The sequence below is a fragment of the Callithrix jacchus genome, chromosome 7, assembly GCF_049354715.1.
Source record: "Callithrix jacchus isolate 240 chromosome 7, calJac240_pri, whole genome shotgun sequence".
Lineage (NCBI taxonomy): Eukaryota > Metazoa > Chordata > Mammalia > Primates > Cebidae > Callithrix > Callithrix jacchus.
In genome coordinates this window covers 40597239-40611936 of record NC_133508.1, presented here as the reverse complement: position 1 = coordinate 40611936, position 14698 = coordinate 40597239, and the positions used below count along the sequence as shown (strand labels likewise).

At 59.6% G+C, this 14698-nt stretch overlaps 1 protein-coding gene across 3 annotated transcripts; it reads left to right on the top strand.

The window, feature by feature from the left end:
- The first annotated feature begins 2562 nt into the window (after nucleotides 1–2562).
- TNFRSF14 (TNF receptor superfamily member 14) lies at nucleotides 2563–13798 on the top strand. Of its 3 annotated transcripts, none has more exons than XM_035307454.3 (9): nucleotides 2563–2767; nucleotides 4883–5014; nucleotides 5966–6074; nucleotides 6596–6721; nucleotides 8015–8170; nucleotides 8794–8884; nucleotides 9831–9985; nucleotides 10988–11016; nucleotides 11210–13798. In XM_035307454.3, exons 2-9 carry the CDS (start codon nucleotides 4964–4966, stop codon nucleotides 11321–11323), a joined length of 831 nt encoding a protein of 276 aa, XP_035163345.3. In that variant the 5' UTR covers nucleotides 2563–2767; nucleotides 4883–4963; the 3' UTR covers nucleotides 11324–13798. The 3 variants fall into 3 exon arrangements, with proteins under 3 accessions (XP_035163345.3, XP_035163343.3, XP_035163344.3); XM_035307452.3 differs by lacking the exon at nucleotides 2563–2767 and adding an exon at nucleotides 4434–4566; XM_035307453.3 differs by lacking the exon at nucleotides 2563–2767 and adding an exon at nucleotides 4473–4575.
- Nucleotides 13799–14698: the final 900 nt, after the last annotated feature.

The following is a 14698-nucleotide window of genomic DNA, read 5'->3' as shown; positions in this document are numbered from 1 at the left end:
CTCACATTTCCTCCCACATTTGCCATTTCTTTCATGCATAATTCCTTTTATTATTATTATTTTTATTTTTTTGAAGACGGGTTTCACCATGTTGGTCAGGCTGGTCTTGAACTCCCGACCTGGGGTGATCCGCCCACCTGACCTCCAAAGTGCTTGGATTACAGGTGTGAGCCACCATGCCTGGCCTCATCCATAATTCCTTTGAGTAGATGTAAATTTCCACATGAGGCAGGGCACGGTGGCTCACGCCTGTTATCCCAGCACTCTGGGAGGCCGAGGTGGGCAAATCACCAGAGGTCAGGAGTTTGAGACCAGCCTGGCCAACATGGTGAAACCCCATCCCCACTAAAAATACAAAAATCAGCCAGGCGTGGTGGTGCGCACCTGTAATCCCAGCTGCTCGGGAGGCTGAGGCAGGAGAATTCCTTGAACCCAGGAGGCAAAGGTTGCAGTGAGCCAAATGGCAGCAGTGCACTCCAGCCTTGAGACAGAGTGAGAGTCCATCTCAAAAAAAAACCCAATTTCCATATGAATCAAACTCCTTGTGCTTGAAGAAAGCCCTTGGATGTTTCTTGTCATGCAAGCCTGTCTGCTGTGAGACCTTCTCTCAGCTGTCAGTAAGTCCTCCGTCTTTGATTTGCTTCCATTTCTTTCTTTCTTTATATATTTATGTATTTATGAGATAGAGTCTTGCTCTGTGGCCCAGGCTGGAGTGCTGTGACATGAGCTCGGGTCACTGCAACCTCTGCCTCCCGGGTTCAGGCGATTCTGGTGTCTCAGCCTCCAGAGTAGCTGGGACTGCAGATATGAGCCACTACACACGGCTAATTTTTGCATTTTCAGTAGAGACTGGTTTTGCCACATTGGCCGGGCTGGGCTCAAATTTCTGGCTTCAGGTCATCCTCCCGCCTCGGCCCCCCTAGACTGCTGGGATTACAGGTGTGAGCCACTGGGCCCGGCCTCCAGTTCATTTATTTTTGTAACTTAAAAGACAAGGTCTTGCTCTGTTGCCTGAGCTGGCCTCGAATCTCAGGGCTCAAGGGATCCTCCTACCTCGGCCTCCGAGTTGCTGGGACCATGGGCGCAGGCCGCCATGCTTGGCCCATTTTTGACGGAGAGATTCACTGGGTTTGGAATCCAAAGTTGAGCTGCTCTCTCAGCGTCGTAAGGCTGTTTGCTTGCTTTCTGCCCTGCCCTGTTCCTGGGACGAGTCCTTGCTTCTTTGTACCTGAACGTGGCCTCACCCGAGCCCGTGTCCAGCTCCTGCCTGTGGCCCTGGTTTCTGGGCGTTGATTAGGATTTGCTGCTCTGCACCTGCCTCCCTACTGACCCCTCTTAGGGTCTGTTATCCTTTTGCATTTGAGAGATTACAGTTTTCTTGTAGTGTAGAAAACTTTCACCTGTTTTTCTTCAACTGATGTTCTGTTCCCTCCTCTCTCTCTCTTTCTCTGGGACTCTAACTGCACTTCTGTTAGGCAGCTCCGTATTTTCCAGGGCATCTTGAAGAATCTGCTCCTTTATGCATTTTCTGTTTGTATCTCACGTGGGGTAGATTCTGATACTGTATCTTCATGTTCACTGGTATTTTGAGATGTCTAATCTGTTGTTAATCTGTGTTTTTGTTTTTGTTTTTGTTTTTGTTTTGAGACAGGGCTTCCTCCGTCGGCCAGGCTGGAGTGCAGGGGTGAGATCATGGCTCTCTACAGCCTTGACCTCTGGGGCTCACCGGCTCAACGGATCCTCCCACCTCCGCCTCCCGAGTAGCTGGGACTCCACGTGTGCGCCACCAGGCCTGGCTACTTTTTGTATTTTTTGTGTAGATGGGGTTTTGCCTGTGCACAGGCTGGTCTGGAACTCCTGGGCTGAAGCCATCCTCCTGCCTCAGGTTCCCAAAGTGCTGGGATTACAGGTGGGAGCCAGCGCACCTGGCCTAATCCTACTGTTATCGCCTGAACGGCATCCCTCTGGAACTCACGCTGTCTCAGAGTGGGACGGTGTGAAGAGATTTGGACTGTATAGAGGTGACTGGCTGAAGGAGGCCGTGTGGGCGGGCCCTGACCCCGAACGACTGGAGCTCTCCTGGGGGAGGAAGTGTGGACAGACATGTCAGGGAGCTGCAGGCACAGAGAGAAAACCCGTGAAGACATCAGAAAGATGCCACCTGCACCCCCAAGCAGAGCTCTTGGGGGCAAAGCTGCTGCCCCCTCACCCCGGTTTCCAGCCTCCAGCCTGAGGCAGCGTTTCTGTCGGGAAGCCACAGACCGAGGCGTCCTGTGACAGCCGCCCTCGGGGACTCAGGAGGCTTCCCGGCATGTTATTCCTTTCAGACTTGGTTCCCTGTCACAGCTTCCGCTTCTCACACCAGGCGTACGTTTTCCTTCAGCGGACACCGTGGCTGTGATCTCAGGGTCCACGTGACCGTTCCTCCGTGGCTGCCCTTCTGGGTCTATGGCTGCTGATTCACTTGCCCACAGGCACCTCTCCCTGCCTCTGGGCAGGGCGGCAACTTCCTCTTGGGTGCGGACCGCGGTGCTGTGACGGCTTTGATCTCCTGGCATTTCTGCTGGGTTGCTTTGGGCCTTCCTTGAAAGGACGCTGCCGTGGAGTTCAGCTCCCTGCTGTTCGCTTTGGTCTTCCCGTGGCTGGTTCTGAAGCCTCTTAGAGCAGGTCCGGCCCCACTCCCGGGACGTGCCCTGCTGGGCGGCTGCCGACGGCCCAGGGTCCTCAGGACTCTCCCTCTGACGGTTGGAACTCCGGTCTCCCACCTGTGAGTTCTGGGGGTCCACAGCCCCCTAGGGCTCCCGCCACGCTCACGGGTCTACCCTCCACACACATGGCGCCCGACTCTGGAGGCCTCGGAGACCCTCAGCAGCCTTCTGGAGCTTTCTGTCTGTGCCGTTCCCTCCCTTCTGGGGCCCTGCCTGCCAGGTCCTGCTGCAGACGCCTTTCTGAGCCTTGAGCTCCTTCTCCTCAGCCCTGCAGGACCACCCGCCCTACCTGGACATCCGCCCCTGCTCCACTGTTCTGAATGGGCCTCCAGCCCAGGGCCAGGGTGACCCTGGCCTTTAGCCCCGCCCCCCTCCTGCTGGGGGTCCGGTTCCATGGGGCCCGGTGCTGAAAACAGTCCATCCCAGGTTTCAGTCTCCCCCTTTGACATGAGGGAAGCTACCGGCTGTGTTGGGACCAGCTCCCTTCCAAGGAACACTCTGGCTGGTTCCAGAATTCTCCTTTGCTACGAAGGCCGCCGGGCACATCCCGCACTGGCCACCCTTCACCTCGGATGTGCATTTATCGATGAGATGCCCTAATGGGACCTCCTGGATCAAATAGTGTGATGATGTAGACACTTGGCGTTGACCTGGGACCTGCCTCCAAAAAGGCCCCCTGCTCCGGCCTGGGATCCCGTGGCTCTGCCTCCAGCTGCCCCCATACGCCCCGCCACCTCTCTGCGCTGGCTCAGCCACTGCATGTTCCTCTGTGTGCACCAAGGTGTCCGCCCTGGCACTCTCTTTCCCCTCTTGGCAGGTGGTCCCCTGCCTGCCGAGTTTGCAGCCCAGACGCCCCCAAGCTCCCCACAGCTTCATGGTATGGTGACCTGAGTCCTCCTCTGGTCCATCCCTTTCCCAGGGTCAGGGGACCCATTTATGGAACCAGGACAGGAGGTGCCTTCCCCTGAGCCCTTGTCCGGGAGGCAGCACTGTCCGGGAGGCAGCGCCCAGCGGTGGCTCAGCCCCCAGAGCCACTTCTGAGGTCCGACAGTCCTTTGCTCCCCTCAGGGAGGTCCCCTGGCCTGGACCCCAACTCTCGGTGCCTCAGTTTCTTCACCTGGAAGGTGGGATGTTGAAGGTGCCTGGGGTTGTGTCTTTGCACTGTCCTAGGGCGACCGTGAGCTTGGAGAACTCGAATGTCTGGCAGGTGGGCTTGCTGGAGGTGGTGGCTCCTGCTGTGGAGCAGGCACTGACGGGGGAAACGGGACATACTCCTGGCAAGCACGGGTGGCATGTGAAAAACCTGGGCTTCCATTGGCTGCACCACGCCCAGGAGCAGAAAGGGGCCACAGGGGCCCTGGTGCCGTCACGTGGGTCACAGGCCTCCATGTGATGCAGGGAGCAGGCAGTCATGAGGGACTCACTGGTACCTGCCTTGAGGCCTGGGGCTGTGGCTGCTTCTGTGCAGAGGTCTCCTCAGCACTAGGCTCTGCAGGGCAGGGAAGCCCAGCGGGACCTCGGCCACTGGGAGGCTGAGACCTGGTCAGGGCAGGGTCCACAGGGAGACCGGGTGAGCAGCCTTCGCAGTCCACGAAGCGTCTCTGCAGGGGGCGCAAGAGCTGCCCCCTCCCCTCCCAGGGGGCAGGTGGGGGCTCTGGGCCTTTCCCACTCTCTTCCCGTCACGTCACAGGACGCAGGGCTGGCGGCATGTGACTGAAACTGGTCAGACAGCACTGTGGCAGTTTTACTTCGGAAGGGAAGTTTAGGCTCTTGGGCGGAGCTGAGATGGGAACAGGAAACGGACAGAGCCCCTTTATTCGGCAAAAACGTCAGTCGGCACCTCAGGGTCCCTGCACGTGTGAGTGAGGTGGGAATGCACCTTTCGGGGCTCCCCCTCTACAGGAAACCCAGAGGGGACTAAACCTGTGAAGGGGGGCACTCGCCGCTCCCATGGGCGCCTCCTCCACACCTACCCTTCCCTATGGCTCTGCCTGGACAGCTCCTGCCCCTCCGCAAGCCCACCTGTCCCCCAGTGCTGCCTGCCGGCAGGCCTGAGCCTTTCTCTCCTCTCAGACGCCCCTATCACAAGCTCTCTCGCCACTTGGATTCTCGGATTCTGAGGCACAGCCTCTCACACAGGCAGTTTCTCTTTCTCTTTCTCTTTGAACTGATAGGCGCAGCAATGGCACCGAGTTCCTCTGCCGGAGGTCGACCCACTGGCCAGGTTCCTGGACTGCTGGCCTGAGCCGAGGCACATGGCCCCTCTTCCCTGGAGACCAGCCCCCAAAGCCGACCTCTTGAGGCTGGTGAGCCCCCAAGCCTCCTCCCCATCTGTTCCCAGATACTGGTTCTGACCCCAGGGCCTCTCAGAGAATTCCTTTCCCCACCCCCACCACCCCCATACTGGCTGTGGCTGGGTCCCTTGTTCAGCCTGTCCCCTGCTGCCCAGGCCTCTCCAGCTGACCCAGACCCCCCCGCACTGGGCTCAGCACAGAGAGGGAGAAGCAGAGCCGCAGCCCACCCCGCTGCCACAGGCCTCCTCCTGTGTGTTCCCCACTCACCGCTCCATCCACGGGCAGCTGGGGAGGCTGTTTGGCAGGATGTGGGCACTTCCGGGGGCTGGGTGTCTCTGGGTGGGTCTGGAGTAGATGACCCAACTCCCCAGCAGCCCTGACCTTGGTGACAGGTGACAAGATCATGTTTGTGCAGCAGGGGGCTGGGCCGGCGGGGGACACCCTCCGAGCCTGTGTGGCGCTCCTGCCTGTCCAACTGCTTCCCCCATCAGGGTCCCTGACTACCCATCAGCCAGCCCAGGAATGAGCCCATGGCAGAGCTGCCTCCCCAGTCCTGACAGCCCTGGCCAGCCTGTCACCCACTGTCTGGCTTGTGAGCCCTGGGTGCTGTCCCTGGCTGCCCTGCTGGCTTGACAGGGATCAGCAGGTCCAGCCTAGACCAGCGCAGGGGCTGACAGGTGGTCTGCCAGAGGGCTCAAGACTCCCAGGTGTGGGGCTGGGGACCCTGGACAGGGCCAAGTATCAGTTCCCAGGGTGCCACACTGCCAGGCAGGGGCATCAAGGCTGGAGGAGGGACGGTCCCCACTGGACCCCAGGCTGCAGGGGTGGGCACGGTTGTTCCTGAGCCTAGCCTGGGGCCTGCTGCTGTCCCCTCTGCCAGACACTGCCACCCTCCCCATTGCACAGGGGGAGGCTCAGGCTGTGGGGCCAAGCATCTCCCAGCGCCTGTCCTGGCGCCCTTAGGTGCTATATCTCACCATCCTGGGAGCCCCCTGCTGCGCCCCAGCTCTGCCCTCCTGCAAAGAGGATGAGTACCCAGTGGGCACCGAGTGCTGCCCCAAGTGCAGCCCGGGTAAGTGCAGCCCCCGGTGGGCCGGTTCCATGGGCTGAGGGCAGACACTCGTGCCCCTCTCCGCCCTGGACACCCCGTGTTCTCTGCTCACACAGCCATGGTGCCGTGAAACCCCAGGCCCAGCTGCACACACAGGGAGGGAGGGAGCCCCAGGGCAGCAGCTTGGGCAACTCACCCTGGGAGACTCGAACAGCCACACTGCACAGGGGTGGGTCTGAAGGATGTGGCTGGCCCATCTTGACCAGAGATATGGGCTCTGGGGTGGGGGGGACATACCAGAGCTGGGCCAGGTGTCCCAGGAGGCCCTACGTGCTTCCAGAACTTTCCGATTCTTACCAGAGCAGCTCCGCTCATGGAAGGCAGCTGGGGCTGTTGTGTCCCTCAGGGAACAGCTCATGGGCCATCTGAGTCCCCTTAGCTGGTGTCCCCCTGCTCAGCCCCCAGGCGCAGGCATCCATGATGGGTGGGCTCCCGCAGGGGTCTCCCACAGCCCTGCCAAGTTCCCACCCTCTGGGCGGCAGGTTACCGTGTGAAGCAGCCCTGCGAGGAGCTGACGGGCACAGTATGTGAGCCCTGCCCTCCAGGGACCTACATTGCCCACCTCAACGGCCTGAGCAAGTGTCTGAAGTGCCAAATGTGTGATCCAGGTAAGGGGTCGACACAGCCGACCCACACCCTCCTGCCATGACCAGTCTTCCTGGAGGCCCCAGCTGCCCCAGGCCAGGTCCTACCCCCATCTCCATGGGTGTGCCCTGCAGGGGACACCTTCAGGCCAGTACTGGCCTCCGCCCACTTCTGCCTCACCCCAAGGGGGCCGTGCCCCACCTCTCCCTTTGTCAGGTGGGCTGTCCTGAGCTCAGCACCTCATCCTTGGCCCTCCGGTGCCCTGAGTGGGTGCCCAGACCTCTCCTGTGCCCATGTCCCTAGCTGGAAAGTGGACTGGCCAGTGCTGGGGCTCTCTGGAGGGCACTGGGACCTGCTGCTTCCCCACAGGGCTCCTTGTCTCTTTCTCCTCCAGAAATTGGGTTCTCACATGACCCCAGGGGAAGGGGCTGCCTGGAGGCTGGTGCCCACCTGGGTCAAGGCAGACAGGGGAACCAGCCCCAGAGGCATGCCTTTGAGTTGGAGCGCAGAACCAGGCCATGCAGCCAGCGGCTCTGTCCCGTCAGAGCCTCAAGCCAGGCTCAGCACAACAAGTGCTCACCAGGCCAGGCAGGACTGCAGCTGGGGCAGGGCCTGGGCCTTGCAGGGAGGTACTGGCAGGTGGGCTATGAACAGAACAGAAGCTGGAGTGCTTTGAAGGTTTATGCATGGGATTTGGGGTTCACACCTCAACCTGCATGCCCAGTCCACTGCCCTCCCCTCTTGTGAAAGTACCTGTCTGATTGGGCTAAGAATCTGGGGGTACAGCCTGCAGGTGAGGCTGCCCCCAGGAGGGGCCCAGGGCTGGGGCTCAGACCTAGCTGCTACCCCACCTCCAGCAGCACCTGAAGAAGGGGGCTCTCACCCTACCCGCCTGGTTTGCACAGATGGGAAGCCTGTCTGAGGGCTGAGTGTCCAGGGTGGGCACATAGGGCAAAGACCTGCCCGAGGGACCCTGCCCCAGGACTGGCAGTGGAAGCTCTGTGTCCTGCCCATCTGGGCAGAAGTCTGGTTTCTCCACAAGGCCTGGCTCCCGTCAGTGAGACCCTTATAGGACCCTCCCGCAGGCCCTCATCCCACACACAGCTCAGCTGTCCCTTGGTGCCCCTCCGGGCCTCAGGTCCTCCATGCCAGGCACCTCATTTGGCTGAGCCAGGGGTGCAGCCCGGCAGGGGACCCGGGCAGCAGTCCCTGGCCTGTGGACGCTGTCCCGGCCTCTGCGCACCGCGTCCAGGATAGGACATCGGCACAGCCTCCCAGCCCGGCTGCTGCTCTCAGCTCCCCCTCTTGGACCCCAGCCATGGGCCTGCTCGCCACCCGGAACTGCTCCAGGACAGAGAACACCCTGTGCAGCTGCGGCCCAGGCCACTTCTGCGTCCTCCAGGACGGGGACCACTGCGCTGTGTGCCAGGCCCACGCCACCTCCAGCCCAGACCAGAGGGTGCAGAAGGGAGGTGAGTGGTGGGTGGCGCCCCAGGTCTCCTCGACATCATGGCCTGCCCAGGGGCCCTGGTGAGGCAGAACCTTGGCCAGCTCCAGGCCACACACCCCAGCCTTGCCCAGCAGGGAACAGGCGATGGAGCTGGGGGAGGGGCAGGGAAAGGCCACCCAGGTGCATCACCCTTGGGGTTCTGGGACTCTCCAGTCCCCAGGCCTCATTCTTGGGCCCCAGGCATGGAGCCTGGGTTTATAGGAGTGGCCATGGTCATTGCCACTGTTCAAGCTCAGTCTGGGAGGGGTGAGCGCCCAGCCTGGCCTGGCACCTGACAGGCAGCCCCCACAGTATTGCGGGATGTGGACACAGAGGGACCCCCAGACTCATGAAATCCCAGCTTCTCAAGGTCTGGGACAGCCAAAGCCACCACCCCAGGCCTCACCTGCAGGACTCCCAACAGGGAACCTGCCCCTCCGCTAGGCCCTCACACCACCAGCAGAGCACCCTGACCTAGAAGGGCACAGACAAGCAGCCCCCAGCCCCTCCCAGCCTGGTGCCCCCAGCCACCTCCCAGCCTGGTGCCCCCAGCCCCTCCCAGCCTGGTGCCTTCAGCCCCCTCTGCCCATTCCTTTCTTTTCTCAGGCACTGAGGGTCAGGATACCCTGTGTCAGAACTGCCCCCCAGGGACCTTCTCTCCCAGTGGGACCCTGGAGGGATGTCAGCACTGGACCAAGTAAGAGACCTCAGGGGAAACCCAGTGCTGTGCCCTGGGGTGGGGGCTCCACATTGCTTCCCTGGGAGATGATCGTCTTCTCCAGCAGAAAGGTCTGAAGGTCCCGCCCTGGGCGGCACCTGGTCACAGGCCTGTGTCCAGGAGAGCTGAAGAGCTGAAGCCTGTGTGCCCCAGACAAAGGCTCATCAGATCTGAGCTTCCTGGAGACTCAGGATGGGCCTTCCCAGAAGCGGGCCAGAGGGAGGCTGCCTCCAGAGACCCTGTCCCCTGGGGTGGTGGGTGTCCCTGCATGTCAGGGCCATGGAGGGCTCCCTGGGCTTCAGGGGGCGGGAGAGGCTGTGAGTTCTCAAAGTGAGCTCCCTGCTCTTTGTCTGCCTGCGGGGGGACACCTCAAATGCTGACCCTGGGCCCAGCTGACCTGAGACTTCAGAGCTTCTTGAGAGGAGCTAGGGTACCCCAGTGGAGTTTGGGATGGGGCAGGGGTGGCTGCCCCAAGGAGGTGGGTAGAGGGGCCTTCCACCCTGCTCTGCCCTCCTCATCCTCTGGCCCCAGCTCAGTGCTGTCTGTCTCTGGCTCTGGCTGTAAGTTTCTATCCCAACACTGGCTTTCCCTCCACCCTCTGTCCTCCTCCGCCACTGCCGCCCTGCCCTGTAGTCCCTGCACGCCGGCTGACTCCTGCTTCTCTCCCCTGCCCCTCTGCCATCCTGTCCTCTTTGCCCAGTCTCTCCTTGTTTCTCCCCTTTTCCTTTCTTCTCTCCACCTCCCCATAGCCCGACTTGGAAAAGCCAGACAGACCTCTGAGGTCTCATCCCAGAGCTGGCTCTAGCCCAGCCTCCCTGGGACCTGCCTTCACCACTAGGAGCCCTGGGAGCCGGGACCGCCCTGGAGCTGAGTGAGCTTGGGCACTGCACCTGCCGCTCCCACGTCCTCGGCCCCACTCCTGCAGGTGCAGCAGCTGGCTGGAGACCGAGGCCAGACCCGGGACCAGCAGCTCCCCCAGGGCGTGGCCTCTCGTCGTCATCATCATCGTCATTGTCATCGTCATCGTTGTCCCCACACTTGGCCTAATCATGTGGAGGAAAAGAAGAAGAAGGCGAAGGGGTGAGCACACAGTGGCCACATTGGGGCTCGTGGCCCTAGCCGTCCCCTCTTGGAGCTCTGTCCCCCAAACCTGGGAGGTGGCCCCAGAGCTTTTCCAGGATCTGAGGCTCCTCCCAGGGCAGATGGGCTTCCTGCTATGCCCAGAGCCTGGGTGTCCGGTGGCCGCCCCAGGGGAAGGGAAGGCCACCCCTGACCAGGGAGCCCACTGCCGCCCCTGTCCACACACTCTAGAGCCCTGTGGCCTACCCCCTGCTCCCAGGGGCTGCGGGGAGAAGGGCAGGCTGAGCTTGGCTGGGACAGGCGCTGGGCTGAGGGTCAACAGACAAGGCCGTGTCCTCATTGAGGAGAGTAAGGCCATTTGTTCATTCATTCATTCCTCCACTTATCCACGGTGCTGTGGGCACCTGTGCTGTGCCTGGCCTCCTGGGAACTGACCCAGCTGTATGGACTGAGCTGTGGCCCTGGGAGCCCTGTGCACAGCCCCCAGGGACACAGCTTCTAACACTGAGGTCCAAAGGGGAGGCCAGCCCCATCCTCCAGCCAATGGCAGCAAGGCTACCTGATTCTCCCCCATGGCCCCCAATGCAGGGAGGTCTCAGGGTCTCAGACTCTGGGGTAGGCTGGGCAGCAGCTCAGTCTCACCCATCTGGGCACCTGCTGGGATGGGGGACAGGACCTCTCCGCTGTCAAGTGCTTGTCCCTCTCCCGTAGACGATGGTTGAATCAGGGTTAGTTACACACTTGGGCGGCAGCTGAGGAGGTGGGCCGGGCGCCCCCAGCCCTCCTGGACAGGCTGGGCTGGCAGTCCAAACACAGCTGGTCTCTGCTCTCAGATAGGGCCAGTCCCTTAGGGAAGGTCTCCCAGGGAGAGGGAGGAGTTGGTGCCCCCACCACTGCCGAGAGCCTGTGTCCCCGCCATCGCCATGAGACCCCCATTGCTGTGAGCCTGTGTCCTCTGATCAGACACTGCCGCTACCTGACCTGTGTGTCTGTTCATTGCAGGCGACTTCCAGATGAATGCCTCCCTCCAGGTATTGATTCTCCTCTGCCCCCTGTTTCTCCACTCCCTGCTGGGCTGGTGTTTTCGGTGTGCAGGGAGGGGGGTTCCAGTTCTCTGAGGTTCCCAAGTCGCTCAATTATAGCCAGGCGAGCTCAGGAGGGAACCCACCTCCTCAAACTGAAAGCAGTAAGATGAGCCCGAGGACTTGTCGTGTCCCTGGACAGGAGGCAGGTGAGGAACAGTCAGTCACCGAGGCCCTGCAGACTCCTCCGCATGTCACCACGGTGGCCGAGGTGGAGACAACACCCACATCCACGGGGGAGAGCCCAAACCACTGACCAAAAGACTGCACACCTGATGCCAGAAAGACCTGGAGCCTGGCGGGACTGCAGGCGCCAGAGGAGCTCAGGGCTCTGCCTGGGCTGATTCCCGTTTCCTGTTTCCTCCAGCGGAGGGAGAGGTGGGCCCCTGCTGGGGTGGGGCTGGGGATGCCATGTGCCCTCCCCATGGCCCAATGAGCTCCTCCGTTCTGCGGCTGCCTGAGCTTCCCGGAGCCCTGAGGAACAGCCCTCACTCTTGGCCCACACGCCCAGCCCTCCTGGCCAGGCCAGAGGGCCCTCCAGACCCCAGCTGTCCGCCAGTCTTAATCCTCAGCAGGACAGGCCCCGGGCACTGCCTCACAATCAAGGCTGAACTGGTTGGCCACGTGTGTGGCATCAAATGGATATCACAGTCGAAGCGATTTTCTAAGCTTGAGCTCAGCTCCTGTTGTCTATTTGTGGTGAAACTGTATTTGGGGAGGTCCTGTGGGTGTGGGAGGTTGAAATATCCTGTTTCTCCTCAAACTTTCACCTGCCGGTATTTCTTGATAAATGAGGAGTTCCGGGATGGCTGCTGGGCATGCAGCCACCCTGCCCTCCCCCTCCACGCTTGGGCATTCCCTCTACCCTTGATCCACCCAAGGAGGAGCCCCCGCCAGCCCCTTCGCACCCAACAGCCCAGTGCTCAGCGGGCCCTCCTGCCCTCAAGTGGTCTCAGATTTGCCCAAAAAATACCCAGATCTACATCTGACATACACTTCCCAACTGTATCCACTGAGATATCCCAGCATCAGCGACGCCCTCTGTGCCCAGCCGACCCCTCCCCCCAGCCTTCACCCGCCACCCGACAGAACCAGGCCCTGCTGGTAGGGGTGTGCCCAGGCCTCTGAGCCACACATTCGTTTTGTGCCTGGGATGAGGCCCTTTTCCCCACATCCGGAGGCAGAACCTGTGAGGGGAACAACCCGACCGCCACGCCGTGAGGGTGGAGGAGCCCCAAGGTGTGCCCTCTCCACATGTCCTTCCCCTGTAGGGAGAAGACCCCTTAAGCACCGAGGCAGGAACCAAAGGCCTCCACCTGTTTCCACACAAATAATGAAGAAGAAAGTAACTAGAAATATAACCGTAGTAGTTATTAGTTATTCACAGGGGACCTTAGTTATTCACAGGTGAGCTCAGTTATTCACAGGTAATCTTAGTTATTCACAGGGGACCTTAGTTATTCACAGGTGACCTTATTCACAGGTGATCTTAGTTATTCACGGGGGAGGGAAATCTGTTATTCACAGGTGATCTCAGTTATTCACAGGTGATCTTAGTTATTCACAGGTGATCTCAGTTATTCACAGGCGATCTCAGTTATTCACAGGTGATCTTAGTTATTCACAGGTGATCTCAGTTATTCACAGGTGATCTTAGTTATTCACAGGTGATCTCAGTTATTCACAGGTGATCTCAGTTATTCACAGGTGATCTTATTCACAGGTGATCTCAGTTATTCACAGGTGATCTCAGTTATTCACAGGTGATCTTAGTTATTCACAGGTGATCTCAGTTATTCATAGGTGATCTTAATTCTTTTTTTTTCCAGTTGCTATGTTCCTTAAGCCTCTTTTAATGTAAAAGATATATATATATATATAAAATTGCATATATATATTATTGCCTATATATGTATAGTCTGGGGTACATGTGCAGATCATGCAGGATTGTTGCATAGGTACACACATGGCAATGTGGTTTGCTGCCTCCATTCCCGTCACCTGTATCTGGCATTTCTCCCCATGTTATCCCTCCCCAACCTCCCTACCCCCCGCTGTCCCTCCCCTATTCCCCACCAACAGACCCAGATCTTAATTCCTTTACTAATGTCTCTCAGGTCGGAAATGTGAACCTGGGTGACACTGTGAAATGAATGACTCTAAGGCGAGATGCTCTAAGCCCTCTGTCACGCCCACGCAAGGGCTGCCGGAGGGTGCCTCGGCTGTGCCGCAGCGGCAGCACTGTGAAAGCGCACGCTGTTTAGCCAGCTAGGGAAGGAGACGTCCAAGATGGCCGAGACTTCTCCTTCCTTGGGGGAGTTAGGAGAAAACTCCGCTTCTCCAAGCTCTTTCTGTAGGCCTGATGGCTGTCAGACATCGGGGGTTTAAATGTTTCTGTGTGATGCTGTGCTTCAGCGGTCACATTCCATGTCAATCTCATAATCCACTTCTGCACCCAGTTCCTTTTTTCTTGTAAGAATTAATCAGTAAAAGTAAGGTAAATCTTAATGTCTTTGTGACAAGTATGGAAAAGTGCTGATACCTTATGCCCCTTACCTCATCTCAGCTGTGGAAAATTCCTGCGCCCCTACCTGTTTGACCGATGATGTACTTTTCCCTGCCCCCAGCTTTGTACTCAATAAAAGTCATATTGTGCGGACACTAGGGGTCCCTGCAGGCCTCCAGGCTTTGGTTGGCAGTGGACCCTTAGTCCCAAACTTTCTTTTCTCTATCTCTGTGTCTTGTATCTCTTATTTCTACAGTTTCTCCAGGAGAGAGGGGCTCACAGAACCCTGTAGGGCTGGACCCTACATCCCCCCTCGTTTCCTGCTCACCTACTGCCTCCAATAGAGACCCCCATCTGAGCCGCCCACCCCGACTCCTCCCTTGTCACCCTTTGTCCTGGCCCCTATTTCCAGGGAAGCCCTGGCCCAGCGTCCTGGGGTGTGGAGAGACCCCCCCCCGGCCAGCTGGAGCCCTGGGGCCCCTACAGAGTGGCTCTTCCAGATGCCCTGCCCCACATTGTCCTCTCCCCGACCTGAGGAGTGCTCCCCAGGGACCCCGGGCCTTCCTGTGCACGGACCAGCTCCCTGACCATTGTCCAGATTTCCAGGGAGCTCTTCAGAGGCTGACCCCATGTACCCAGCTGTCCCCCAGTGCCTAATGGGAGGCCAGGCCCCAACCCAGCTCAGCCTGCCCTTCACCCCACAGCCTCTGGGGATAGGCGGTGGGCAGGGGTGGCAGAGGGCTCCCTGGTCAGGGGCCCCATCTTCCCTTCTCACAGAGTGGCCACCTGACATCTGGGCTCCACGCACAGCAGGAAGCCTCCCTGCCTCAGTCTGCAGCAGCCGCTCTGGGAGGAGCCTCAGATCCTGGAAAAGCTCTGGAGCCACCTCCCAGGTTTGTGGGGACAGAGCTCCGAGAGGCGACGGCTGAGGACACGAGCCCTGTGGGGCCGCCATGTGCTCACCCCTTTGCTTTCTTCTTTTCATGCATATGATTAGGCCAGGTGTGAGAAAACGATGATGACGATGATGATGAGGCTCACTGAGAGAGGCCACACCCCAGGGGAGCTGCTGGTCCCAGAGCCAGCCCCCGTCTCCAGCCAGCTGCTGCACCTGTGGGAGTGGGG

Coding starts and splice junctions, on each gene's coding strand:
- TNFRSF14 (XM_035307454.3), top strand. CDS start 4,964: ATGGCCCCTCTTCCCTGGAGACCAGCCCCCAAAGCCGACCTCTTGAGG. Junction 5,015..5,965: donor AAGCCGACCTCTTGAGGCTG/GTGAGCCCCCAA, acceptor TGGCGCCCTTAG/GTGCTATATCTCACCATCCT. Junction 9,986..10,987: donor AAGAAGAAGAAGGCGAAGGG/GTGAGCACACAG, acceptor TGTTCATTGCAG/GCGACTTCCAGATGAATGCC.